The 27,406-nt window shown below is 42.9% G+C and overlaps 3 protein-coding genes across 4 annotated transcripts in view; 1 reads left to right on the top strand and 2 right to left on the bottom strand.

Annotated features, from left to right (window-relative positions):
- Nucleotides 1-66: 66 nt before the first annotated feature.
- Nucleotides 67-14,043, top strand: pdia8 (protein disulfide isomerase family A, member 8). Its single transcript, XM_056254505.1, has 13 exons — nt 67-345; nt 716-794; nt 1,571-1,688; nt 1,792-1,899; nt 2,663-2,792; nt 4,008-4,121; nt 4,209-4,334; nt 11,654-11,836; nt 13,151-13,259; nt 13,340-13,468; nt 13,569-13,648; nt 13,735-13,792; nt 13,902-14,043. The coding sequence occupies exons 1-13, from the start codon at nt 185-187 to the stop codon at nt 13,989-13,991; spliced, it is 1,485 nt and encodes a 494-aa protein (XP_056110480.1). The 5' UTR covers nt 67-184; the 3' UTR covers nt 13,992-14,043.
- Nucleotides 14,044-15,946: 1,903 nt separating this feature from the next.
- csnk2b (casein kinase 2, beta polypeptide) lies at nt 15,947-21,339 on the bottom strand. Its single transcript, XM_056254504.1, has 7 exons — nt 21,204-21,339; nt 20,542-20,622; nt 18,483-18,585; nt 17,448-17,563; nt 17,288-17,363; nt 16,417-16,606; nt 15,947-16,298 (listed from the first exon to the last, which is right to left on the bottom strand). The coding sequence occupies exons 2-7, from the start codon at nt 20,611-20,613 to the stop codon at nt 16,208-16,210; spliced, it is 648 nt and encodes a 215-aa protein (XP_056110479.1). The 5' UTR covers nt 20,614-20,622; nt 21,204-21,339; the 3' UTR covers nt 15,947-16,207.
- A 2,262-nt stretch (nt 21,340-23,601) lies between these two features.
- The window catches only part of prrc2a (proline-rich coiled-coil 2A), a 29,343-nt gene continuing 25,538 nt past the window's right edge, over nt 23,602-27,406 (bottom strand). For both annotated transcript variants that reach the window (XM_056254503.1, XM_056254502.1), the window contains exon 16: nt 23,602-27,319. In XM_056254503.1, the coding sequence (XP_056110478.1) occupies nt 24,325-27,319 (2,995 nt within the window). In that variant the 3' untranslated portion in view covers nt 23,602-24,324. The remainder of the gene's footprint in view (nt 27,320-27,406) is intronic.

The raw sequence follows: 27,406 nt of genomic DNA, 5'->3' as shown, positions 1-27,406 counted from the left end.
CGTTTTACATCTCATCAGCTGGAGAATTACTAGCCAATCATCTCCTACTTCAGTGACACATTGTGTTTTCATCCCGCCCCTCACACGGGCACAGGCATATCGGTGGAAATCGCCCGGCAAGAGCGTTTTTTTTAGTTCAGTTTTGGTTTCTGAATTTGGAGAATTATTCTCTATTCCTTCCTTAATGGATAATTGTCTATTGCGCGGGGTTTTATGTGTGTTAGTTGTTTGTATGTTGAGCTCGTCAGCGCGTGGACGCAGTGATGTGCTCGAGCTCAGAGACGCGGACTTCGATTACCTCGCGCCCGAGCAAGAGACACTGCTGGTGAAGTTTTATGCACCATGGTGAGAGAATAATGTTTCATTTACACATACAAATATGCAATTAAGAACATTTTATTGTAAAATGATTATAAGAAGAGTGCATGCTTGCATTTGCAACTCGCCCTACAGTGCTGCTGAATGTGATTGTGTGAGCTGTCCATGGTGCCTACTTACAGCTGACAGTTGCGAGGCAAGCTCGGTTCTCATAAGAACATTTGTTCATGTTCATAAAGCATTTTAAGGTTTTAGGAAAACCCTCAGTCCTGGGATAAGTAGCACCATTCATTTATCCATTGTTCTAGTACAAGTTAATTATTCAGCAGCATTGTTGTCATTTATTCCATAAATTCCAGCAGTTTTTGATTGTTTAGCTGCTCTGTTTTGTTTTCAGGTGTGGCCACTGTAAGAAACTCGCCCCAGAGTTTGAAAGTGCAGCTACTCGACTGAAGGGAACAGTAACTTTAGCCAAGGTGAATACAGTAGGAGAAGGAAATTACAATATCTGGATCTCTTGGCTCGGATCACATTACAGGAATGTTCTGAGTTCAATACAAATGAGGCTCTTTTTAAAATGTGACATGCTGCCAATTAACACAGACAGTTATTTAAAATTTGTGAAAACAAAAACTGTTTTCTGTTTACAGTGCTCTTACAATGGAAGTCAGTAGGGCAAGAGATTGTCCTGGGATAAATGGTCAAATACACACAATTTTGAAAGCATTAAATCTGATTCGTGTCCTAACCTTATTTGTGTAAAGTTATTTAAATCTTTTAACATCTGTCATGAGTCATGACCATGTAAAGCGCTGACTTTCACACAATGTGTGCAAGGATACCAGAAAGAGCAAAAGCCAGCCACACATAAAATCATCCTCCCTGTTTAGACAGCTCAATTAACACCTTTAGTGTTGGAGAATAAATATAATTATTTTAACAAAAATGCAAGCTTCACATTTCTATCTTTAAAACCGCTGTTAAATTTCCCCCATCCACTTCCATATTTAGTGCTTTACTATAAATGCAATTTTAGCTTTTACAAAATGAGTTTGACATTTTTTTTTTCTGTGGTGATCACAATTTTTATTGTGTTGATAGAGCTCAACTTGATTTGAACCAGCAACATTTCTTTAATGGAAACTGATCTTATGATCCAATATTAAGGAGCCTCATATGATATAGTAATGTTTATAAGTAGAGATTGCATGTTCTTCAGATGGTTTAAGGATGTGTGCCATTCTTTGTTCAGGTGGACTGTACTTCTAATACAGAGACCTGTAAGCACTATGGGGTTACTGGATACCCAACACTCAAAATATTTCGGAACGGACAGGAATCATCATCGTATGATGGTCCACGCTCAGCTGGTATTTGTTTTAAGGTTTCCTGTATCATTTCAAATGATCTGTGCCATGAATGCAAATGCAACTTGGCTGGGGATGTCATAGTGGATGTATCATTTCCAAACAGATGGAATTGTGAACTATATGAAGAAACAGGCCGGGCCTGATTCTGTGCCTCTGCAAAGTGAGCATGACCTGGAGAACTTTATAAACAACTTTGATGCCAGCGTAGTCGGTAAGTGCATTTTATTGGCTTTGTTTGAACTTACTCTAAAAAAAAATTATATCTTGTGTAGATTCAAAATATGTAATACACTCTTAATGTAATAGTGACATTTTATATTATGTACATTTAAATGCATAAATTCAATGGATGGATGGATGGATGGATGGATAGAGTTGTCATTGTGTGGGGACATTGAAAAGTCGTTTAATGCTTTGGAGTACAGGAGTAAATTGCAGAATGGCTTGCTTCCCACAAATGAAAAGTTGTTATCTAAAGAAGAATGATCAGATGTTATTTTTCAACAAGATAATGCTCCTGCCCAAGTTGCAAAGACAACCAAGAAGTGGCTTGAGAAAAAGTCCATCAGACTCATTTTTTGGCTTGGTCAGAGTCCAGATTTGAACCCTATAGTATATATTTGGTCTCATTTTAAACTCATACGAACTGGGAGACATTTTTCAACTAAAGTGATTGAAGCCATTGACATTGAGTGGAACAACATTGAGTCTTCTTCCTGTAAAAAGCATTCCTGCAAGGCTATTCCGTGCCAAGCTTTCTCTAAAGCATTTGTGCAATTCTTGTTAATTTCCTGACCAGTGATTAAAATGGTTTAGACCATTATATGACCAGTAAATATTATAACATTTTTGGCTTGGCCCCTTTTTTTTTGCCCAGGAGTGTGGATGGATGGATGGATGGATGGATAGATGAGCATAATACATATTTTATTATTAATGTCTTGCGTCGTTTCTTTTCTCTGTTCGTCTCTCAGGGTTCTTCTCAGGGATTGACAGCTCTCAACTCTCAGAGTTTCTTAAAGGAGCCAGTTTAATGAGGGACAGTTTCCGCTTAGCCCACACCACAGACCTCCAACTTGGAAACAAATTTGGCGTCACATACGAGTAAGCAATGGGAGGAACTTCAACTGGTGGTGGGTCGTGTCCCAAAAACAGAGTCGCGGGTCTGTTCTAATAGGGGGAAACAGCAGTCGGAAAATGATAAATGCAAATCAACTTATAAAAACATTTTTTAAAGGGGCTATGTGTAGGTTTTTACTTAAAAAAATCTTTAAGATAGAGTCTTCATTTGTACATTTATGAGCCAACCATGATGTAATAGAAAGAATGACACCTTGACTGTCCACCACGGTTGCCTCTATCAGCCTGTAGGCTTGTGTGTGGAGGAGTCGGGTCCGAATTGGCATGAAAATTCACAAAATGTGACGTCATGCGCGTTCTTGTCTACTTGGGGTTACATCCGTACGGCAGCCATTAGTAAGCAGCGGCAATCGCTAGCAGTAGTGTTTCAAATGGACTCTGCGGACGGAAAGAAGCGACCAGCCTCCAGCACAATCCAGATACACACGGAAACTCCTTGTAAGTAAAGAAAAAGAAAAAGAAAAGCCTTATCTAGTGCGGCCAACGAGCGTGCAAGCGTGCGCACCGAGAACGAGCATGAGACTGGCTGCAGTTTCACTAACGGCCATTGGTGTCAGTAACGGTAAGAAATTTCAGAACTTCCGCAATGCTCCTTTAAAAACCATTTAAAAAAATCTTACCGGCCCCAAGTTTTATGGAGCATTACGAATGTTTATGGAGCCCCTAAAGGGACATCTCAAATATGAGTTGGGAGGACAAAATATATTTCAAAACTTTTGCTTTCCCCAGGGAAACAAAAGTTTTCAGAGGGAATGCAAAGTTTCTCAAACGCAAAACATTTGCCAGAGAATGCAAAATCATTGACATAATTTTTCCATTTCCTTTTTTTCCATCACCATTTCCATTTAAGGGCTCTGTAAATGGCAGTGTAAATGAAGAAGATATTTAAAAATATATTTTTGTTCCTATTTAGACTGTCATCTTAATTTTCCATATTACTGGATCTTTTGATTTTAATCATAATATTTGATGTTAAAGAGATTTTTGTTCACTTTGGTTCAATAAACTATTTGGGTACTTGTCCAAAGTAAAATCTGAATTCTGAAACAAAACCAGCTGAGAACCAGTGTTCTGAACCAAAGCTGACAGTTAAGCTTGTTGTTCAGGATAAATAAATAAAAAAGATTCATATTAAAATTATTATGCACTATTAAAAATCTGTAAACACTCTGCCGGCAGGTCTGTGCTTCTGTTCCGACCCCCCAGACTGAGCAGTAAGTTTGAGGAGAGTGTGGTGCACCACAGAGGATCAATGTCCATCACAGGCCTGCGGCGCTTCATTAGAGACAACATGTGAGCAGACACTGATGCGCCACACACTTGCACATAAGAAACACACAGAGAGCAGGTGCTGAGATGTTGATTGCTTTTGCTCTGTAGTTTTGGCCTTTGTCCTCACCTGACCAAAGAGAATAAGGATTCGTTTAAAAAGAGGGATTTGTTGACTGCCTACTATGACTTGGATTATCTTCGCAATGCCAAAGGCTCCAACTATTGGAGAAACAGGTGGGTCATTCAGAATCAGTGAGCGAACATGTTTATTACAGAGGCATAAAGTACAACCGCCAAATCCTGAAAAGTTGGGACATTTTGTAAAAAATTATAATATTAAGAATCTGTGATTTGTTAATTTTCTTTAGCCTTTATTTAACAAAAGTGCAAAGAAAAAATGTCCAATGTTTTCACTGGTCAAATTAATTGTATTTTGTGAATATAAACAAATTTTGATTTTGATGGCTGCAACACACTCCAAAAAAGTTGGGACAGAGGCACAATAAAAAAGACTATAGGATATTTGAAACAGTCCACAGTTAGCAGGTCAACTGGTAGTACAGTAGGTGAGGGTATCTTGTTTGGGTATAAAAGGAACATCCACCAAAGACTCATGGGCCATGGCTCTCCACTTTGTGCCAAATGTGAGAGAATTGTCAAACAATTCAAAAATCACATTTCTCAATGCAAGATTGCAAATAATTTAGGTATTTTACCATCTATCATACATAATATTGTGAAAAGATTCAGGGAATCCAGAGAAATCTCAGTCTGTGTAGGGCAAGGCAGGAGACCTCTGTTGAATGTGTGTGAGCTTTGAGCCCTCGGATGGTATTGCATGATAAACCATCATGCTACTCTGTTAAATACAGCCACATGGGCTCGGTAGTACTTTGGAAAACAAAAGTCTGACGCTGCATCAAGAAATGCAACTTGAATCTCTGTTACACAATGATAAATCTATACATCAGTTCTATGAAGAGACGGCGCTGAGTTCTCTGGGTCCGAGCTCGTCTCAGATGGTCTAAAAGACAGTGGAAATGTGCGCTGTGGTCAGATTTGTTTTGGGGTAAAACTGACTTCGAGTTCTCAGTCCCAAATACAAAAGGGACCATCCAGACTTTCATCAGTGACAGGTGCAAAAGCAAACGTCTCGGTTACGTATGGTAACCCTCGTTCCCCGAGGAGGGAACGGAGACGTGAGTCAAAAGTGATTCTGACGAATGGGGATCGCTTGCAAGAGCCTATCTACTTCGAGTGAAATAAAACGAGCCAATGCACATTGGCATGCGATAATTGCACCAGTTGCTGTGTATCAAGCAGCATATAACAAGCAGCAGGTGCGTTCGCATCTTTGTTTTTCCGCTGAGGAGCCGGACCTGTGACTCGGCCGTACAGCGGAAGCTCAGCAACTGTGGCGAGGGGATCTAAGTCTCCGTTCCCTCCTCGGGGAACGAGGGTTACCATACGTAACCGAGACGTTCCCCTTCGTCAGATCATTACAACGTGAGTCAGAAGTGATTATCTAGCAAAACGCCACGGCTGCTGGCCCTTCCAGCGCTCCGCTTGAGCCTCCTGGCCTGACCGAGTGTTGGACAGAAGTAGGAGCTCTAAGCAGAGAAGGTCAGTCACTGCTGTTCCGCAAGACCCACTCAGTGTGACTTATTGGATAACGCTGGGAAAGCGTGCCCTTGTGGAAGGGAACGCTGCGGAAGCAACATCCTACCCCGGAGGGAGGCACAGTGACGGATACACATATGGACTAGCCAAGCAGTACAACATATGGCAGTCTCTGGGGTGGTTTCAGCCTAATTATAGGGGGGAAAGAACACCAGCAGAGACACAGGCTCGACACGGACACAAGGGAAAGACACGGGCTCGTCCGCAGAGGAGCTGATCGTGGAGGAATACACATATGGGGTCGCCGCAGGGACCGTACATATGGACACCCAGCCTAACACAGATTCCACAAGCATACGAGTGTAGGCCTGGCGTCAGACGCTCTGCAACGTCTGAGTGCCGGAGGGGTGACGGAGGAACTCACAGGGTTAGCCATTTCTGGGGAACACTATTGGAGAAAAAAGACGCACATTTCCGGCCCATGGGGGTGGGAGTGGCGTTGCAAGCCGACACTAAGAACGGGTCCCTCGCACTACTGGCCACTGGGGGCGAGTATACGGGAAGATACCGGCTCTACACGGAGGCTATAGAATCTAGTGAACGTGTTAGGTGTCGCCCAGCCCGCAGCTCTACATATATCTGTCAGCAAGGCGCCTTGAGCCAGCGCCCAGGAGGAAGCAACACTTCTAGTTGAGTGTGCTCGCAACCCAAACGGGCAAGGCACGCCTTGGGCTCCGTAAGCCAAGGCGATGGCATCCACTATCCAGTGGGCCTTTCTCTGCTTGGAGACAGCCTTTCCCTTCTGCTGGCCTCTGTAACAGATGAATAGCTGATCTGAGGTCCTGAAGCTTTGCGTTCTGTCCACGTAAAACCACAACGAGCGGATGGGACAGAGAAAAGCCAGGGCTGGGTCTGCCTCCTCTGAAGGCAGCGCTTGCAGGTTCACTACCTGGTCCCTAAAGGGAGTGGTAGGAACCTTGGGCACATATCCTTGCCGGGGTCTCAGGACAAAGTGAGAGTTAGCCGGCCCGAATTCTATGCACGATTTGTTGGGAAGAACACCATTCAACGAACAGGTTCCACTTCAGAGCATAGAGGCGCCTCGTTGAGGGGGCTCTAGCAGAAGTGATGGTGTCTACCACCGCTTGGGGTAGGTCACCTAGAACCTCTGCGTCCCGTCCAGGGACCAGAAATGGAGTTTCCAGAGGTCTGGACGCGGGTCCCATAGAATGCCCCATCTCTGAGAAAGTAGGTCCTTCCCCAGAGGAATTGGCCAAGGAGGTGCTGTCGCGTGGAGCATGAGTTCTGGGAACCAGGTCCGGTTGGGCCAATACGGCGCAACTAACCAGACCTGCTCCTCGTCCTCCCTGACTTTGCACATTGTCTGTGCGAGAAGGCTCACTGGGGGAAACGCATACTTGCGCAGGCCCTGTGGCCAGCTGTGTGCCAGCGCATCCGTGCCGAGGGTTCTGTCGGACAGGGAGTAAAACAACTGGCAATGGGTCGAGTCCGGAGAGGCAAACAGATCTATTTGTGCGGCTCCGAAGAAGTCCCATATCAGCTGGACCGCCTGGGGATTGAGACTCCACTCTCCCGGAAGTGTAGGCTGTCGTGAGAGCTCGTCGGCTGCACGATTGAGCACGCCAGGGATGTGAATGGCACGAAGCGACCTCAGAGGCACGAAGCGACCCCATAGGAGGAGATGGCGGGCGAGTTGCGACGTGGCGGGAGCGTAGACCACCTTGGCGGTTGATGTACGCAACGGTCGCAGTGTTTTCCGTACGGACCAGTACGTGCTTGCCCTGTAGCGGCCCTTTGAGGCGGCCCACTTCAAGGTGTACTGTGAGCAACTCGAGGCAATTGATGTGCCAATGTAGTTGAGGCCCCGTCCACAGACCTGAAACTGCATGCCTGTTGTACGTGGCCCCCACAGCATGCCTGGACACTTGTTCTAGGGGAACACCTGCCCCGTAGAAAGGAAGGGTCCGACCACGGGCTGAAGGTTTGGAGGCAGTGCGGGGTGACGTGCACCCGGTACGTGCCATTCTGCTACGCCCATCTCGGGACTCGGCCATGAAGCCAGTGCTGAAGCGGTCTCATATGAAGCAACCCGTTACTACGGCTGCGGTTGCCATATGCCCGCCCTAGGAGCCTCTGAAAAAGTTTCAGTGGGACCGCTGTTCTGCTCTTGATTGTACTCAAGCAGTTCAACACTGATCCAACTCCGAGTCCAACTCCATACCGAGATAAGAGATCCTCTGCACAGGGGAGAGTTTGCTCTTGTCCCAGTTGACCCGAAGGCCCAACAGGCTGAGGTGACGGAGCACCATGTCCCTGTGTTCGCACAACTGATCCCGAGACTGAGCCAAAATCAGCCAGTCGTCGAGATAGATGAGAATACGAACGCCACGTTCTCGGAGTGGAACAATGGCTGCCTCCGCGACTTTTGTGAAGACGCAGGGCGACAGGGACAGCCCGAAGGGCAGGACTTTGTACTGATATGCCTGTCCTTCGAACGCAAACCGTAGGGAACGGTCTGTGTCGAGGAAGTATAGAGACATGAAAGTACGCGTCCTTCAGGTCGATCGCTGCAAACCAATCTTGGGGACGGATGCACTCGAAAATGCGTTTCTGCGTGAGCATCTTGAACGGGAGCTTGTGCAGGGCCCGATTCAAAGTTCGCAGTTCCTAGATCGGCCGTAACCCACCGCCTTTCTTGGGTACAATGAAGTAGGGCTGTAGAACCCTGTCCTCATATCGGCTGGAGGAACCGGCTCGATCGCGTCCTTTGCCAGTAGGACATCGATCTCTGCCTGCAAGACAGGGGCATCGCAACTCCGCACAGAGGTGAAGTGGATGCCCCTGAACTTGGGAGGGCGCCGGGCGAACTGAATTGCATAGCCGAGTCTGATGGTATGGATGAGCCAGCCAGATGGGCTGGGAAGCGCTAACCAGGCTCCCAGACATCGTATAAGCGGGACCAACGGGACCACAGACGTACCCGGGAAGGGGCAGTGAGGTGGAACACAGGGACTCGGCTCGGGAGGCACTGAGGCGGCCTGAAGTGGAGTCTGAGTGTGTTGTGCCACACTTACCTGGTTCCAGGGTGGGGCAGAGGGTGCGTGGGAAGGCTTGGTGGCGTCCCCGAACCGCACACTGCTGCCCGCTGGCGATGGAATAGAGGGAAAGGAGTGGCAAGGCATGGAAGCGTCGGTCACTGCAATCCGCGCCCTCTTGTGACCCAGAGATGGAAGAAATTGCTCTTTTATTGAAAATGTGGGACTCCGAGGAGCCAGCCGCGGAACAGAAACAAAATTAAACAAAGGATTCTCCACCCGGTCCTCCTCCGGGGGAGGGAGAGGTGTGGACACTCTCTCCCGAAGAGCAGCTTCCTCCATCGCTGGGTCGCCCGTCTCAGGGCCGCTTGCCCTTACGCTTGCCGCCAGATTTAGCGGGGGCCTGGACAGGCTGGGCGCTCCTCTTGCGACCGGCCACCTGCTGCCTGGGTGGAGGCTGCTGCTTAGGCTGAGCAGGGGCGGAGGTGGCCACAGGGGGGCACCCTCGCTGACGACTGGGCGGAGGCAGCAGCTGGTCGTCGGGGCAGGATGTGCTTAATCACCTCCGTCTGCTTCTGTGCCGTGGAAAACGGATTCCCCGCCAGGAGGTAGCGGTCTTGGGACACAGCTGCATCGCCACAGACCGCTCCACCGGGGTGATCTCCACGTAACCCTTAGCTGCTCCGCCATCGAGGGTAGTGAGGGAGGAAGAAAAATGGGCAGAAAAATGTGCCGTCATGCTCTGGTAACCTCCTCATGCACTTCCGGAAAGAAGGGTACTTGGGCGGGGCGCTGAGAACCAGCATGGGCCGCCCCGAGATACCAATCGTCCAGCCGCGAAGGTTCGGGACACGGTGGAGGGTTCCACTCGAGCCTGACACTTGTGTCGGCCCAGGAAAGCATAGCCGTGAGCTCTGGGTCTGACTCGGACAACGCTGGCACACCCGAAGGAGGCAGCGCAGCCGAGTCATCATCCCCAGAGGACATTAGCTCACCCTCCGATGCAGCGACCGACATTTGATCATCCGGTGGAGCTCCAAAAGAAATGACTGGGACCGCCGGGGACGGCCCAGCGCTCTCTCTTGAAGGCTCTGCGGGAAGCGTTATAGAGGAGTGAGGGGCCCGAGGAGACTGGCTCGGCGGGTTACCTCTCACTGTGATCCTCAGGTCACCAAGGCTATTAACTGAAGTAGGCTTCTTCTGCTGAGCAGAAGAAGCACTAGATCGGGGAATAAGCGAAGGGGCTCCACCTCTTTCGAGGTAACGGAGTCTCGACCGTAACGCCGCGATGGTCATGTTCCCACAATGAGAACATGAGTCATCCATGAGCGCCATTTCAGCGTGCCTATAGCCCAAGCACGTGATACAGCGATCATGCCCGTCAGCCAAAGTCAAACATCGGCCGCATCCAGAAACACACGATCTGAATGACATCTTGAAAGAGACGCAGACAGATCGTGTTAGCTCTTTTAGAAGTGCTCTTAGGTGCTGAAACGCACAGGGGGATAGCCGCGACTACACACAGGAATAGTCCTGTGTGAGCACTCACTCTCAGTGTCATGCCCACCGAACCAACAAAGCTGTGAAAACAGCTGTTTTTGCTCTCAACTGTTGACACGGAGAGATAGCGACCACCGCTGTTCGCGCCGTCATACCAACACCACACACAGAGGCTTCCTCGCAGAGACTCGATAAACACCGTGTAGAAATCTTGCAGGAGACAGAAACAGCATTCACCGTCTGGCTCCGAAGCGAAAGACAAAGATGCGAACGCACGCATGCCAATGTGCATTGGCTCGTTTTATTTCACTCGAAGTAGATGAGCTCTCGCAAGCAATCCCCATTCGTCAGAATCACTTCTGACTCATGAACATCTGTCATGGTGTGGGGGTGCGTAAGTGCAAACAGCATGGGTGACTTGCATGTGAGTGAAGGTACCATTGATCTGGGGGTGTATATTGGGATTGTACAGAGACATATAGTGATGACATCTTTCCTAGGAAGCAAGACAATGCCAGGCCTCATTCTGCATGTGCTAAAACTGAGTGTTTTTGTAGACACTCTACACCGTAGATTGGATGTGCTTGACTTGCCTGGCTGCAGTCCATATCTGTCTCCGATTTGTCCCATCATGAAAAGAATAATTAGACAACGATGACCATGGGCTGTTCATGAGTTATGAGAACCGTGTGTGTTGCAGCCATCAAAATCAAAATTTGTTTATGTTTACAAAATACACTTAAGGATGCAGTCCTTAACTTTTGGCGCTCTAGCGGTTAATAAACAGAACTGCATGTATCTTGTGGAAGAACATTGTAGCTGGAGCTACTTCTCTCTGTTTATGTCTATGACGAGTCACGCAGGTACTGGGCTACTCCGCAGTAGTACGACCCGAACCAGTCTAAGATAGTCCGAATATAAACACTTATTATAGGTGGACCGTAGTGATTCAGGATAAGACAAAAACGCGGTTTGGAAAATGGATTCATGTTCAATTTTCAATTTTCATTCAAAACATTCAATTTTTGTCCCTAAGTTCAATAATGCGCAACCCCCTTTTTCCTGAGCATGTTATTGGCCAAGACTTTCCGTCCCTGGAACGAGCTTCTCATCTATTACAATCCTCTATAATAAACAGTAGATGGCATCATAAAGCCTGTTTTTTTCACAGATGATTGGTTTAAACCCCAAATAATATATTTTTAGAAGCATTTTGCCCAAATAGAATAAAAATATATCAGGTACAGTGTCTTTAAGTTGGTCATTGAAAACTGTGAAAATAATTTCTTTGTACTTTTGAGAATTTGACAAAATGTCCCAACTTTTCTGAATTTGAGGCTGTACTTATCTGTCCTTCTCTGTCCCAACTACATTTAGAGTGCTAAAGGTGGCGTCTAAGTTCAGTTCTCAGGGCCTGTTGTATTCTGTGGCGAACCGTAATGACTTTATGGAGGAGCTTGAAGATGAGTTTGGTCTGGGTCCGTCAGATGGAGCTGAGCTGCCGTTTGTCACCATCAGGACACGAACAGGAAACAAATACACCATGCGGGAGGAGTTTACGTGAGTACAAACACTTCATTATGATCCTGTTTTAAGGGTTTAGAACCTTTTTTTTTGTTCTTCAAAGGAATTTGCATTAGTTGAGTAATTAGGTCATGCCATTACAAGCATCAACACCCAAAACATCATATTTCATTTTCAACCGAGAAACCGAAGCAACATATCGGAGTAATCTAATCACTCCGATATGTCATCAGTTGTTTTCTAAAAACTTTTTTTAAAGAGTATTATATTATATTTCTTGCATATTATTATAACTTTGTTATTAAGTAAAAGATGTAATTCTTAAAATAAAAGAATACATTGCAATTAATCATTTTTTTCCTCAAATGCTCTTCTTTTAAAAATGCAGTGCACTAACTTTTAACTCTTTTCCCTGTAACGTTTTTAGAAAAAAGTTGTCAGCCAGCACCGACAGTTTTGATCAAAAGAAAGTACAGAGCCTCTGCTTTTAAATTGTATTGTATTTTTTTTAAGCTGAGAAAATAGTGTTTTGTCAAAGACTACAACGTGTATAAGCAATGCTTCTATCGCTTGTTTCTGCTTTTTCTCCGCCTGTGATTTGATCCAGAGATTCTTTCAGAAGGTGTGTAATAGCGCCTCCTACTGGATAACAGTGAATTGGATTGACGGAAAATTCTGGTGGGGGAAGAGTTAATGTGTTCACATAAGAGAAACAAATCAGTGTTAAACATTTAATCTCAAAAGTTATTACACTATTGTTCAAAAGTTTGAGTTTAATGCTTTCATTGAGTTAGGATGCATTAAATTGATTAAAAGTGGCAGTAAAATAATAATTTCTTTTTAAATCCTATTTTAAATAGTAAATACATGCTGTTCTTTTGAACTTTCTACTTATCAAAGAATGATGGTTTCCCTAAAAATAGTAGATGTTTTCTACATTGATGATAATAATAAGAAATGTTTCTTGAACAGCAAAATCAGCAAGGATCATGTGACTGAAGACTGGAGTAATGATGCTGAAAATTCAGCTTTGCCATCACAGGAATAAATTACATGTTAAAATATATTCAAATAGAAAACTTTCATTGTAATATTACTGTTTTCACTGTATCTTTGATCAAATAAATGCAGCCTTTGTGAGCATATACCATTATCATACTTATTAATATATTAACATATTAATAAGACTGTTATCATAATATTGTTGAAAAATAATAATATTCTTCATTTAGCTCTACCACAGCTAACATTGTGCAAACACTCCTACTGCATTTTGGTTTGTTATAGGCCTTCTAGGTCAGTGTGATTTAATTATGTCTGGTTTTAACTGTAAATATGGACCCTCCTCAGACGAGATGGCAAGTCTTTAGAGAGTTTTCTGGAAGACTATTTTGCTGGGCGACTAAAGCGCTATGTCAAATCAGAGCCTGTGCCTGCCAAAAACAACAGTCCGGTCAAGGTTAGTGAGATGTGTGTAATGAAAAGTCTTCATTTACAGTATCACTTCAGGCATTAACTGGAGTTGATGTTTGCGGGCAGGTGGTTGTGGCGGATACGTTTGAAGAGATTGTGAATGACCAAGAGAAAGACGTGCTTATTGAGTTTTATGCTCCATGGTGTGGCCATTGTAAAAAACTGGAGCCCAAATTTACAGAGCTTGGAGAACAGGTGAGCTTTACAGACTTTATCACAGTAAATTACTTCTATCTCTTTCTGAATTTCTTCTGATCCTGTTTTTCTGGTTCCTATGGTCTTGTATGACTCTTAGCTGTACAGTGATCCCAATATTGTAATCGCCAAGATGGATGCAACTGCCAATGATGTCCCACAGGGCTATGACGTGCAAGGGCATGTATTCACATCTTATCACTCATCCTCAAATCTTTTATATTCATTTTAGTATCCATTGTTAATTTTTTGTTGTTCTTTTGCAGATTTCCTGCAATATATTTTGCCGCTGCTGGACGGAAGAATGAGCCAAAACGATACGAGGTAGTGTTTATTTCAACCATCTTATGGTGTACAATATGGCTATCTATAATGTTCATATATTTGCCATTATGAACAATAATTCTTTGTATTTTGGTTTGTCACCTTTCAGGGAGCCCGTGAAGTAAAGGATTTCATCAGCTTCCTGAAGCGCGAGGCGTCCAAACCTCTTGTCCTAAACGGAGTCAAGGAAGAGCTGTAAACATTAAAGGGAAAATTGTTGTATGTTGTGAATTTTTGTTCATAAAAAGTGGAGAATTCCGTCGAATTCTGCTATGGATCAGCCATGCATATCAAATCAAATTAATTGGCAACATTCAAATAAAAAAAAAATTCTCTTTAATTTATATTGTCTATGTGTGATAGAAAATAGAGCGGATTGCTAATTATACTAGAGTCCTGTTTTTGTTGTTAGGTCTTTGTTGCATGAGCTTCACTGCTTTGTTCGTTGTTGTTTTGACGCTTAGTTCCATCTGTGCATCTACTGGTCCATCTGCATTAATTATTGCTGTTGTTTTAACATACATTTACAAAAAGACCTATATTCATCATTTCAAACTAGTCCGATTTCATGCAATAGATGGAATGGTAATTGGTTTAAACCTCAGTTTGTGGAGTATCAGCATATGGAGCATTATTATGTTTATAGTCATAATTTCCAGAGTGGCCCTGAGCAAATCATATGGAATTTCAAACTGAGCCGATTATATGGAATTTAACCCATGCAGGGTTTCTTAATCTAGGACTAAAGTCTCTATTAAGACGCAGTCTCATTTCGTTCAAATGACAAATTGCTATTCTAAATTCTGTTGAGAATTGAGATGTGTTGAAAAATTGGTTTAATGATTATTTGTTAACTATTTATGTAGTTTGGGTGTGTATTTACAAAGTAAATGTTGTCCTGTCACGTTAGTATTTTTTTCTACTATATGTATGCCTTAAGGTTAGAATGTTTTCTGTTCAGCAAGCTTGGTACTCCTTGATGAACAGGAAATGCGGAACAAAAGAAATCCAAGTGTTTATTAAAAGGAAAATGACTTTGGTCAGCTGTTTCTTTCATGTTTGAAACCAAAATGTGTTAATCTGAGACTGTTGCATGAAGCTGGTTTCATAGTCACGGTAATTTACAAAACACTGCTAACCTGTTCCAGAACCAGTTTTATTCTGGGTTAGAGATTGCCACCCAAAACTGGTCCATTCAGCTGTGAGTAAAGGGGCATATAATCTGATGCAATAACGCCAACAGGACACTATGGTCAATATAATGAAAGTGAATAAGCACCAAGGCTATCAAGTTCCAAAATAAATCATAAAAGAACCTGGGAATATGTACCACAGGATCTTGTACACCTTTTTGCCCTCCATGGAAGCCATACAATTTTAGAAATGTATGAGAGTACACAACATATAGGACTCTCACACAGCTTATAGGAAAAGACATTTATTGTGAATTCTGAACCCTGGTTCCTCAACAGCTGTAAAGAAAGAAAAAAAACATTCAACAGGATCAAAAAAAAAAATATCACTCACAAAAAAAAATACATCCAATGCTTTCAAAACTGATTTATATATTTTACTCTTACCAGAAGAAATACTTTAAACAAGAAAAACCTGGGCCCATACCAAATAAAATAAAAACATCCTAAGTGTGGTTCTGTGGTAAATCTAGTAAAAACTCTCTGAAGTCATCTTGACACTGGAGGAACTTAACAGGTTGGCGTCGTTCTGAAGAGAAGTGCAGGGCTGATTGTAAAAAAAAAAAAAAACACTTGTCTAATTAAGACAGAGACCGTTTCCTGTTTGCGTTTGTCTCTTCCCATTGCTGGTCTTTACTAATACATGCACTGAAAGCTTGCAGCCTGTCAACAAAGAACAGTCATAAACAATCCCAGCAATATTACTCAAACGAATCCCAAAATATACTGCCTTTTTCATGCAACAGCCATTTTAAAGTAAGCCAAATATCTGGTCGAACAGAGGAGGGGCTTGAACGATCATTTAACTGCAGTTTTGATGATCGATCAACCATATTTATATTCAACGTCTACCATACATTACACAATGAACTGATGAGCTATCAATTCATGACGGCCTTGTAAGTGAACATTACTCTAGTGAACTAAAACAAACAGGACCAGAGAGTGAGCAGAGCCATCCTACAGGAATCTATCTTTAATTATAACTTTATTTTCTATGTGGAAGTTAAGAACTGAAATTGTTTTACAAGGAAACCCCCATTTTCTGTACAGTATTTCAGAGGCAAGGTTTTCATTTCTCCCCAGAGTGTTTCATAGTCTCACTCTCTCCATATTTGAATGTTAGTCTTAGTCGAATCTAAAATTGTAGGAGAAGAGTGAAGCCATGTTGACGGACACACAACACACCCCCATCCCACCCCATCCCGCCCTGCTCAGGTTCTTAGCGGATCGCTTTGACGGGACTCTTGAAGCTGGAGGCTGCCTGCAGCTGTAGCTGGTAAGCCATTGGGTGAATCTTGAAACCATAGAGCCTGCCAGAGGAGAATGACAGTACTGAGAAACCGTAATGAAAATTAACCATTTTTTGCGATATCAGAAAATCCATTTAGGCAAAGCAGCAAGTGACTGCCATATAAAGGTAGGACAAACCTGGGCACAAACTGGTTGGCAGGCCTCTTTGGCCGGTACTCGGGATGCACCATAAACAGCATGTGGGGGAAGCCAGTGCCAAAATAGGCTCCGTCGGTGTGATGGTGCCTGGACGACTTTGGCGTATACACATCCATACACTTAGGGCAGTAGAGCTTTACCATGGCCTCACCAGGTATGTCAGAGAGCCCTGGATAGAGAGAGACACAGACGCTAGATTCACACACTGTGGAGTACATCATGTGATCGCTGGGGTGCACACAGACCTGCTCTAACACAACAATATTTAGCCAACTTTAAAAAAAGTCAAGATGACATGAAATCAAAAAAACATGTATGGCAAAACCAGATTTTTTCTAAAAGGAATTCAGATTGAAGATAGGTCACATTTCAGAAGCAAAGAAATGCATTACTTTTTAATAAGGAAGCACCAATAAAGATTATTTTCAGCCGATAGTAATTACAAGTTTCTTATGTTGAATGGCCAATATCGACCTGATCTCTCTCTCTCTTTTTATAAATACCGTTGTCTGGTTAAGCGATACTATTAATATTTATTGTCATTTTAAGTTACATTTTATCCACCAATTATATCTAAATATGCAATATTGAGGGTTTTTCTTTATTTATAATTACACTCCCTGCTTTTTTAATTGGTTGAACAAAGGAAATATAAGCTTTTTTTTTTTGCAGTGTTGCCATGTCTGCTTATTGTATGGTGTATCTGCGAGTCAAATGGTCCCATGTACATTCTTCCAAAGCATGAAAACTGGGCTGGTGTACCTTTCAAGTGAAATCAGCTAATACTGATGAGAGCAACGACAAAAAAATAAAATCACAATAATCCCAAGTAAATGGGGTCAGAACCCACCAATAGGCAGCATCGGCTGATTCTCACAGTAAACGCGAGGACAATAGCCAAAATCTCCCTGCTGATACTTCTCCAGCTGCAAGAGAAAACAAGCACATCAACATATGAAGTCGAAAAAATGAATTGTGTCTTCCTCTAATGAAATGATAACACTACGTACCATCTGGGCAATGCCGCGGTTAGTGAGGATATAGCGCGCATGGATCAGTCCATAGAGCATCTCAGCAGCCTGCTCAATCAGGTCACTCTGGTTGGGGTTATCCTCCAGCTCCTCATCTGACACACACAATAACACCTCCATATAAGGGCTAGGAAATCACAATGTTTCAAGATGGCATGACAAAAATCTTGATAATTTTTTCTTCTTGTGATGTAATTCCAAGTGAAACAGCTCATCAAACTAAATAACTGCTGCAATGGTTTTATGTGAATGACAGATTGCTGGAGGAATTATTGTCATTACTGTACTTGATTAAAGATTATGAGAACACATTATTTGTGCATTTTAATTAACGATAACACAGATAAATCATCTATAATAAATAAAAAAAATGGCCCATTTTGATTTCATGGTGACTAAAATAGATGGGGAAATGCAGGTCATCTCTAGTATGATTTAGAGGGTACAAAAGCATTTCAAACGTATTCATAACTTATCTGGATCATATTCAAATCAAGCAGAACAAACTAAGTTAGGAATTTAAAAAAAAACAAAAACATTTTTGCTTTAGGCAGACAATTATGACTATTACTATATGTGTGCATTAAAACAAGTAATTGTCCAAGATTCATGGACTTGGGTTAAAAGATGTTGTATAAAACTACATTTTTAATGTGCCTGGTTGGTTGTATGTATAGCATAAAGTACAGCAGATGGTTGCACAAAAAATCAAAGTTGCAATGTAAAGGAAGCCGCAACAGATCCATTCTTCCGTATTGTGACGTACAATCACAGAAAAAGTAACAAAAATGTAGGGCAGTGACTTCAATCCAACAGTTGTTTATTAGATGGATGAAGATTTTAATGTGTAAATGCCCCCACCCCTTTTTTTCCACAATTATCTGCAGTGTTTAATTGGACTAAATGGAGAAGTCCGGCATACGTCACCAGAGGGAAGGCTGACATCTCACTGGAAGATCAAATTTATAAATTACGAGCCCAAAGTTGGTTTGTGTCAAAAAATAAATCACTGACCAGGTTCCAGATCCAGGATCATGTCAAGGGCTTGTCTGTAATGGGGGACTTGCTCATTGAGTCCCGTAAGATTAAACTTGTCCTGAATGTAGTCCTCATCTACCTGTATGGAGTAAAGGAGTAAAGAGAGATGTACATTATACCAACAAATATGAAGATAAAAGCAGGTTCATCTATTGTTCTCGAAAATGACAGATTACATCAACACAGGTTGATTGACATCTACCTTAATTTTATGAGTGATTCAGAGACAGTTAAAAAAGGGTTTTCTATGTCAGGGGTTTAGGGACCTCCAGGGGGCCACAAAGGAGTAGTGGCTTTCGCACCGGGTAGTTCTAGGAACTAGCCACCAGGGCGGTCCTCCGAGAACTAAATTTTCCCCTGGGGCCATTTCCCTGGTTGCGTTCGCACGAGCAGTAGGAACTACACTTACATCCAGCAGCAGGGCTTTTATTTTCACAGAGCTTAGAACGCCAGAGCCTGAGCACACAGTGCTCCCACTCTCCATCTTCATTATGGCGCTTTTCCATTACCAGTACCAGCTCGCCTCGGCTTGCTTTTCGCTCCGTTTTCCATTGCAGAAAGTACCGCCACAAATAGTACCCGGTCGTCATAGCGACGCCTTTCGTTCCTCGTTGCCCCATCAAGCTCTCGCTGGATCCTCTCTTCGGCAACCAAACAAAGGTATGTCTGCACCTCCTCGTTTGACCACGGCATATTCTTCCGAGTTGCCATAATAATAGTAGTAAGTTTAGTAACTATCTCTAGCCAAACTATTTAAAAATGCCAGGGTTATTCTGGATACTCCATCTGGCGCGTGCAATGATGACGCAGTGAATAGTGACGATTCTCTCTGACCAATCAGCAGTCGGCATTGTTTTCACGTCACATTTTAGTATCGCCTCAGCTCGCTTAGAACCTCGCCTGAGGTGGTACGAAAAAAAGCACCCGAAAGCAGGTACAGGTACAACTTTTACACAGTGGAAAACCAAACAAAGGCGAGTCGAGCCGAGGCGAGCTGGTACTGTGTAGTGGAAAAGCGCCATTAGTTTACCATTTGTTTAACAGTCCTATCTAATACTTTGTTGGATAGAACTGTTAAACAAGGAAAATAAATGGTACACAAAAAGTATTATAGCGTTTGCTGTGTGGTTGATGCCCAATGTCGCTAGCTGAACAGAAATACACAATCATGTTTAGCTTGGTCCTTTTCAAAGTCGAATTGGATTTCCTCCTTAGCATAAAGGTTGAGAAGTGCCTGGACTTCAGCATCGGTCCATCTATCGCTGTTTTCCACGTTCGTGAATCATGGAGTTAGTTTGTAGAGTAAGTATGTAAACTGTGTTTACATGGCTTTTTTGAAAATTGGAGGGTCCGGTGTTTCGTATGACATGCGTTCGGCCAATCAACGTACACTTACAATAGTTCCTATTGTGAGGGGTTAGAACCTAGTCTGAACTAGAAGATAATTTAGTCCCCCCAAAAGGTGTCCTAGAACTATAATCATTCCCAGTTCCTGCGGTGCAAACACACCAAAAAACGAGTACTTCCGCTAATAGGCACAGGAACAACGAAACAGGAGTTTTATCCAGTGCGAAAACCCCTAGTGACAGGGGGTCTGTGGAAAGTCTAGAGAAAAACTATAATAAATTAAAAGATTAAAATAAATAGATAAATTCATTAAATTATGATAATATTAAAATATTAAATAGATTAAATCAAAACAGATTAATCTAAATACATTAGATTAAAATTAAATAAACAAACATTACTACAGTGAGTAGGAATAAAATATAATAATGCATAAATCGAATATTATAAATCGGGCATTTATAAAGATGCCTTTTTAATTTGAGGTTGGGTCTGGGAAAGCTTGTACTTTAAATTATTTTATTTCTACAGACATTATTACAACTTCTATTGTCATCTCAAGAGGGCGGTGCTCGTGTCTGATAAGATTCCAACCCTGTAGCTCATTTCTAATCAATATTAACGTTCCCTGGTATGTCTTTTAATAGCTATAATACTAAATAAGAGACGATCAGAAACGAATACAAACCTCACAGAAGAACTCGTTTCCCCGTAGACCACAAAACCAAGAAATCCACGACACTTCCTCTGAGCTACTCATGTTGGGAAACTGTGGACGAGATGAGAGCAACATTAAGCGAATAAAATAACAGATACAAAGACTATTACTGGCTAAAAAGGGTCCTTTTTTAATGATGACATACAATAAAAATGAGTTATAATGCTGCGTTAACATGTTTAATGCAAGTACATGTTTATAACAAATTGACTGTTTTCACGTAAACAATTGACTGGACTGGACTGGCCTGATGCACGCTAACATAGTCTGCTGCTTAGGTTTTCAGTGTTATCGCCGAGTCAATAAAATACATATGGACTTTTTTTTTTAATCCACAGTCTAAAAACAGTGGTGCGTTAAAATGACGCGTTTGTATCTGGTCAAATGTCCATTTTGTAGTTTGTGAATTCAGCTAACGCAAGATGAGTTTAGCATGCCGCTGCTAGTGCTAGCTAACACTAAAACTAGGCCGCAGCAAATTTACCGACTGCCCCTAAAAATTTGTCAAACGGATATTGTCCTAACACGTAAAACTAGCAACGAATTCGCAAAAATAACTGAAAACCAAACAAATATCGAAACTACTACATATTTTTGTCCATTACATTGATTAAAGCGCTTATTCGTGTTACCTCAAGGATCTCCCGGGGTCGATGTTAGCCGCAGCGATACGACTGCACGCTGATTGGAGGCTTCTGTTCTGCTCTACGGCACGTGATCATGAGGCGGGTCACTTCCGCTCTCTCAATTCTGCTCCAGTAGGAATTGTAGTCTTCATAATCTGAGTTTTTCCACATTCAGTGCTTTTGCCATTATCTGGATTAGAATAAACCAAGTATTCATGTTATATATTACTATACTCAAATATTGAAGTCATCGATTAATATTACAAAACTGGCATTTATAATTTATGATAAGATATGCAAAGATATTCTTAATTCTACAATGTATGGCTATCTTTTCCCTCCTGGAATGCAGCAAAACATTTATTCAATCTATTTACTTTATAGTAATAGTTGTTCTCAACAAAAATGTGTTCATTTTAATTTAGGTGTATATATATATACACACACACACACACATAATATATATATACACATATATAGTAAATCAATGAAATGACAATGGACATGGCAAGCAAAAAGAAAGAAAAAATTACTTTTATTCCCCTTTTAAAAACTCTTAATGACACTATGTTGGTGAAATGAAGTCAAACCACAGATCTTCCATTTAAACAAAAGATTTTTATTTAACTTTTTCTCTGTATACTTTTTATTATAATAAGACACTTCTCTGCTTGTACATTGCTCCCTTGAACTTAAAAATGGCAACAACTGTTTGTGGGAATGTAAGTTGGGGCAGACAAACTCAGATGCATACCAATATACATACATGTGTGTATATCAAGGTTCCAATAATAAGCCATAGATGCTAGGACAGCAGTAACAACTTCAGGTACCTTGGTATAGTTAGAAGTATAATACAATCTCTGAGTATTTCAAGGAATACACATTTCTATTCAAATATTGGTACATATAATGTGACCACATCAATGTATTAAGTTTAAGAGGGATGATAAACAGCACTGAAAGCCTATAAGAGAATGGCTTCCAACGAATAGACTGACCAAGCTGTATCGGAGGACAAAACCATGCTTGGTAGAATGTCTGCAAGTAAAGTCAAATAAACCCATTTTAGTTATTTTCCTAAGTAGAATGGAAAATATATATATATATTGATTTAACTTTTTTTTCACTGCACTTCATTTGGATTAACATATACACACAATGTATATAATGAAAATATCCTAGATAAAATAAACATCCTAATAGTGTCAGAAAAAGTGGGCAATTGGGACTTATGTTCGCCTTTCACAAAGTGTTCTATCCTCAAAAAAGCACATTACATGTAGAGATCAGATATAAATTCACACATACTTTTTAAATGCCCTACTCACACAAACATTTCATTCAAAAGCCCTACATATTTCAAAGCTATTCATTAGACCAAGGCATTCCCAGAAAACAAACAAACCCCAACTTACACCATTAGGATACAGATGCTGGTCAAAATGAGGAGGGAACAATGCTTTGATCCGTTTCATTTAGACGTCAAGCATTTGTGGTTTCTTGTTAACCTGGGCTCAGGCTCCCTGGATGGGTAGGTTTTGTTTGACGTCAGGCATATTGCACATTGAACCAATGTCTTATTTAAATTTTTTTGTAACACTACTCAAAAAAGGGCCACAGACTCCTTGGCATTGACTTGTGTCTCAATGAGATGACTTGTATATAGAAGATCAGTCCGAGGATGTGAGCAAGACATTTGCTCATGTTCTGATACATGTTTTGAGGGACTTTGGAAATACACACAGGAGGAAGAGCTTGTGTAAGTTTCTTTTGTTTAAAAAAATAAAAAAAAATGAGGGAATTTACAATGCAGAGGGTGGTCAAAGAGCGATTATCTACACGCCCAAGAACTGGTAAGTGAATATAACAATAGCACAATACTTTTCATGTTCAATAACCTGGAACTGCAGTATGACACCTAGTCAAATAAGATGCCCAATATACAGCTAATCATTTGGAGAAAAACAAAACAAAAAAAAACTATCTTTAATCTAAAGGAGATTTTAGGAGTTTACTGGCTTAACATAAGTGCAAGACACAAGAAAATCTGTAACGCATGTTCTCAAAAAAAAAAAAATCAAAAAAAAATCTAATATTTAATGAGGATCTGACACTTAGGCTAAGAGTCATTTGGTTTGCTCACAACAGAAACGGCCTTAAAACAATGTGATCATGAAGAGGAACTTTTGAAGGACCTTCATTTAAGATCACTGTCCAACGATATAAACATGTATAATGTGCACTAATAGTCTACAATTCCATGCCGAGGCCAAAACCACTAATGAAACTATTTGAAAACCCAAAGCAATGAGCAGAGAAGGCCTGTGAATTTAACATAAGGAAAAAAAAATAATACACCATGCTGTTCTGAAAAAGTGGGCATGAGTGATATTCCCAAAAAAAAAAAAGAAAAAAAAAGTGAGCTGTGGTGTAATACTTAGTGGGGCAAGCACATTAGTATGCAAGATTGAACCAAAAATGAAGGGGATTCTATTTAAAAATACATTTTAATGACCTGCTTTGCAGAAGAAAAAAAGATATATCCTCACCTTTAAAGAGAGGTTGAAATGGAAAATGAACATAGGGAGAAATTCAAAACACAATGAGGGGAAAAACAAATCTATGATACATTTGTTCTCATTAAAAGAGCAACTTCCAAAATCCAACATGTGATGTGAATACACAAGTACATAATATCAACCTTAGCTTTCATATATACTTCAAGCCACAGTTCTTACATAAATATATGAAACGTGCCCAGCATACATTAACTAAGCACATTTTTGTCAGGTTGATGTAATATTGTGCTTGTATATGCAAACATAAATGGGTCATGTGGTTGAATGCATTTTCAGTCAGGAAATACTTCCATTAAAATGGGGTGTAGTATGTAAAATCTCAAGAGTAGTTTAGGATCTGTGGGAGTGTGAAAGGACACCAGAGTGTGAATTTCCAATTAAGGGACAAAAAGCTATAAACCAAAAGATCTATAATGTGTACATGGTCTGGGTAACTAATCTTTTACAATAATAAAGTGTTATGTTAAGGGGGTAGAGGTTTTACAGAAAAGAGTGGCCAAAGATAGAGGGATGCATTTTAAACATTTCCAAAAAAAAACAAAACATCACTTCCTGTTCTTAGGAGAGGGCCAGTTTCCACGCCTCTCACCACGATTGCCCCCGCCAGCACCAGCTCCACCCATTGCCCCACCAGCACCGGGGGGACCCCTGGGGCCTCTTCCTCCACCACCACCACCACCGGTATTCACCCTTCTGTTCTGCCTCTCCATTCCAGGGCGCTGACTGGAAAAGCTTCTCTTGCTGGTGGCCAATTCTTTAGCCGTCATCTCTCTCTCGCCACCACCGCTGTTGCCTCCACCACCTCTCCCTGATGGGTGGTGATGGTGGTGATGGTGATGATGCGAAGAATAAGATTTACCTCCTCCTCCACCCTCTCTTTCTCGAAACTCTGTGAAATCACTGCTTTCTGAGGCGGTTTCCCATTCCTCATTTGCCTGGTCAGAGTTCTGGTTAGAGACGTCGGGAGATTTGGCGCCCCCAGCTGGGTTATGGTTGTGATGGTGCTGAGGGTGTGACTGGGAGTTCCCCTGGTAGTGATGGTGGTGGTGGTGGTGACTATTGAAATTTTGATTTCCACCCCCAAGGTTGCTGCTATTATTATTATTGTTAGAAGTTGCAGACACACTGTGGTTTGCATTTGCAACAGCTGGGGCAGAGGCATTGGGAGTGCTGTTGGTTTCTTGCAGGGAATTCTGCAACGGTGAAGCAGCGTGCTGCTGTTGTCCAGCTATGACTTCAATTCCACTGCTTCCATTTATACGGGCTGCATTCTCTCGCTCTTGCTTAAGTCTGCGGAATCTGGGAGGCTTGTCCTGCTGATGCTGGGATCGTCCGTTGCGCCTACGACGAGGGGGCCGCTCAAATCCCCTGTTAGGGAAACTTCGTCCATCTGGGGTAGACTGAGGAAGAGTCTGGTTAGGAGCACCAGTGGAATTTGAAGGGACATTACTTGAGGGCAGAGGGGCTCCAACACTTCCATTCTCAGTGGACCCTTGTTGGATAGCTGTAGGCACAGAGGGATTAGGTGCGGAGGGATTTGCACTTTGACTCTGAGATTGATTCAGGTCTGCAGCTTTCTTCTTGTCACCATTCATTCCACGGCCTGAATCTTTAGGAGGGGATGGCTGTGAGGATGTATGCTGCTTTCGCACAGTTGCAGATTTTGTAGACCAGCCATGAGAAGCAGAGGCAGGTCCAGATCTATGTCCACCAGACACTCCAGCAGTGCCTCCACTTCTATGGAGACCCCCTCCAGCACCACCTCCACCTCTACCACGTCTTGATGGCACTCCCCTTGGAGTGAACACTCTAGTCTGGGAGTTTCTGATTGGAGCTGAAGAAGGGCCTGTTGTAGAGTTCTCTCCTCGTGTGCCAGTCTTGATGTTCAGCTTGCGGTCTTCCTTGTCAGAGTGAGCAAGGTCACTACCAGCACTCTCGCTGCCTGTTTCAGATCCCCGTTGTCTCCTCCTCTTTGGCACCTCTTCATATTCAGAGCCTTCACTTCGAGTCTCACTTCGGTTCCTAGCACGTCCCGGATTTGTCTGAGAGCCCCCATGTCCGTGCCTACCACTGCCAGATGATGCCTCCCGCTTGTATTCTTGATTAGAAGGTGCATGGTGATAGCCACTGTTGGTTGCTGACCTATAGTCCTTGCTGCTTCTGCCACCTGCTTTCCCACGGCTACCTCCACCTGCACTGCCAGTGTAAGTGCCCCTGTAGCCTCGGCCTCGGCCAAAGAACTCTCCTCGGCCACGGTTGGATCGGCTACCTCTGGATGAGGATGCATGGTAAGTTGTGCTTCCTCTTTCAGAAGAAAGCTCTCGTTCCCTCCTGGATTGAGGAGCTGAATAGCCAGAATTCTGAATGGAGCTTTCTCCGTTTTTAGATCCTTTACCTGTACCCCCAGTGTTACCTCGCTCCTTTCCACCAGTTCTGGATTTATTTGATGAGACTGCATCATCTTTCCCACTGGGTGCTGAGGAGGCTTGAGCCCCAGATGCTGGTTCTTGTTTGGTTGTTGTCTGGCTAGCATCTTGTTCTTTATCTTTACCAGAGCCTCCAGTGGTCTTTTCTCCTCCTCCTTCACCACCCTCTCTTTTCATCTCTTTAAGCACTGGTCTCTTAATAGGACCTGCCCGCTTGACTGTGATGCCATCTGATTGAGTAAAGCATTTGTTCTCAGTCCCCTGATTTGCGGGTTCTTCAGTATTTCCACTCATTCCAGAGCCAGCCTTCCTGTTATGGGTTGAGCCCCCACTCACGCTACTGCTACCAGGCCTCGGGCCCCAGTGTGTCTCAGTTTTGTGCTCCCGAATGCGAGGGTTGGGTTTAGGATGATGGTGCTGCACAGAATGCTGTTGGGGCTGATTATGTGCATTTCCCATCTTCTCTTGTTTCCTTCCTGGAGCATGAGCAGATCCAGTATCATGCTCATGCTGTGGAGTGACTTGATTATGTAGGGACTGTTTTCCACTGCCATCTTCTCTAGCTGAGGAAGATGATGATGATGACGATGAACAGGAAGAGGAGAGGGACGGCTGATGTAGTGGAGGTGAAGGGTCACTCTTTTTTGGCTCCCCCACTTTTTCTCGCTCCCTGCCATTCTCTTGCTTATGAGGATGAAGAGTGAAATGAGGAGGATGAGTGGGAGGACCATGGTGTTGTAGATGTGAATTGGCCTCCAAGGCAGAGTGATCAGAACGGCCATTACGGTCATAATGGGGATGAGGAGTCCCCCAGATTTGGCTCTGTTGACTACTCTCCTGATGGCCAAAACCATGCAGTGTCCCTCCACTGTTGGCCCTTTGCTGCAGGAGGGGGCCCATTCTGGATCCACTGTCAGGGTAGCTACTGTAACCTCCTCGCCCACCCATAAAGGGCTGATGATGGGTATGGTGGCTAGCACCCTGGCCCCCAACTTGAATCCCCAGAGGTGGTGGGGTTTGGTTGGATGAGCCCGATGGAGAGCTGGGAGCCACACCAGGCGCCTGAATGGAAGCCGTTCCTCCTTCTCGCATACGCACTGGAGGAGTGTCACTTCTAGAAACATTTAGAAAAGAAAAACATGTCATGCTTATAAAAAAGTAAAGAAAAGTCTAACAATATGCTATAAATGAACAGTTTACA

Source organism: Rhinichthys klamathensis, unplaced genomic scaffold (genome assembly GCF_029890125.1).
Source record: "Rhinichthys klamathensis goyatoka isolate OS25496 unplaced genomic scaffold, OSU_Roscu_1.1 h1tg000111l_1, whole genome shotgun sequence".
NCBI classification, from domain to species: Eukaryota; Metazoa; Chordata; class Actinopteri; order Cypriniformes; family Leuciscidae; genus Rhinichthys; species Rhinichthys klamathensis.
This window is presented reverse-complemented; position numbering and strand designations above follow the sequence as displayed.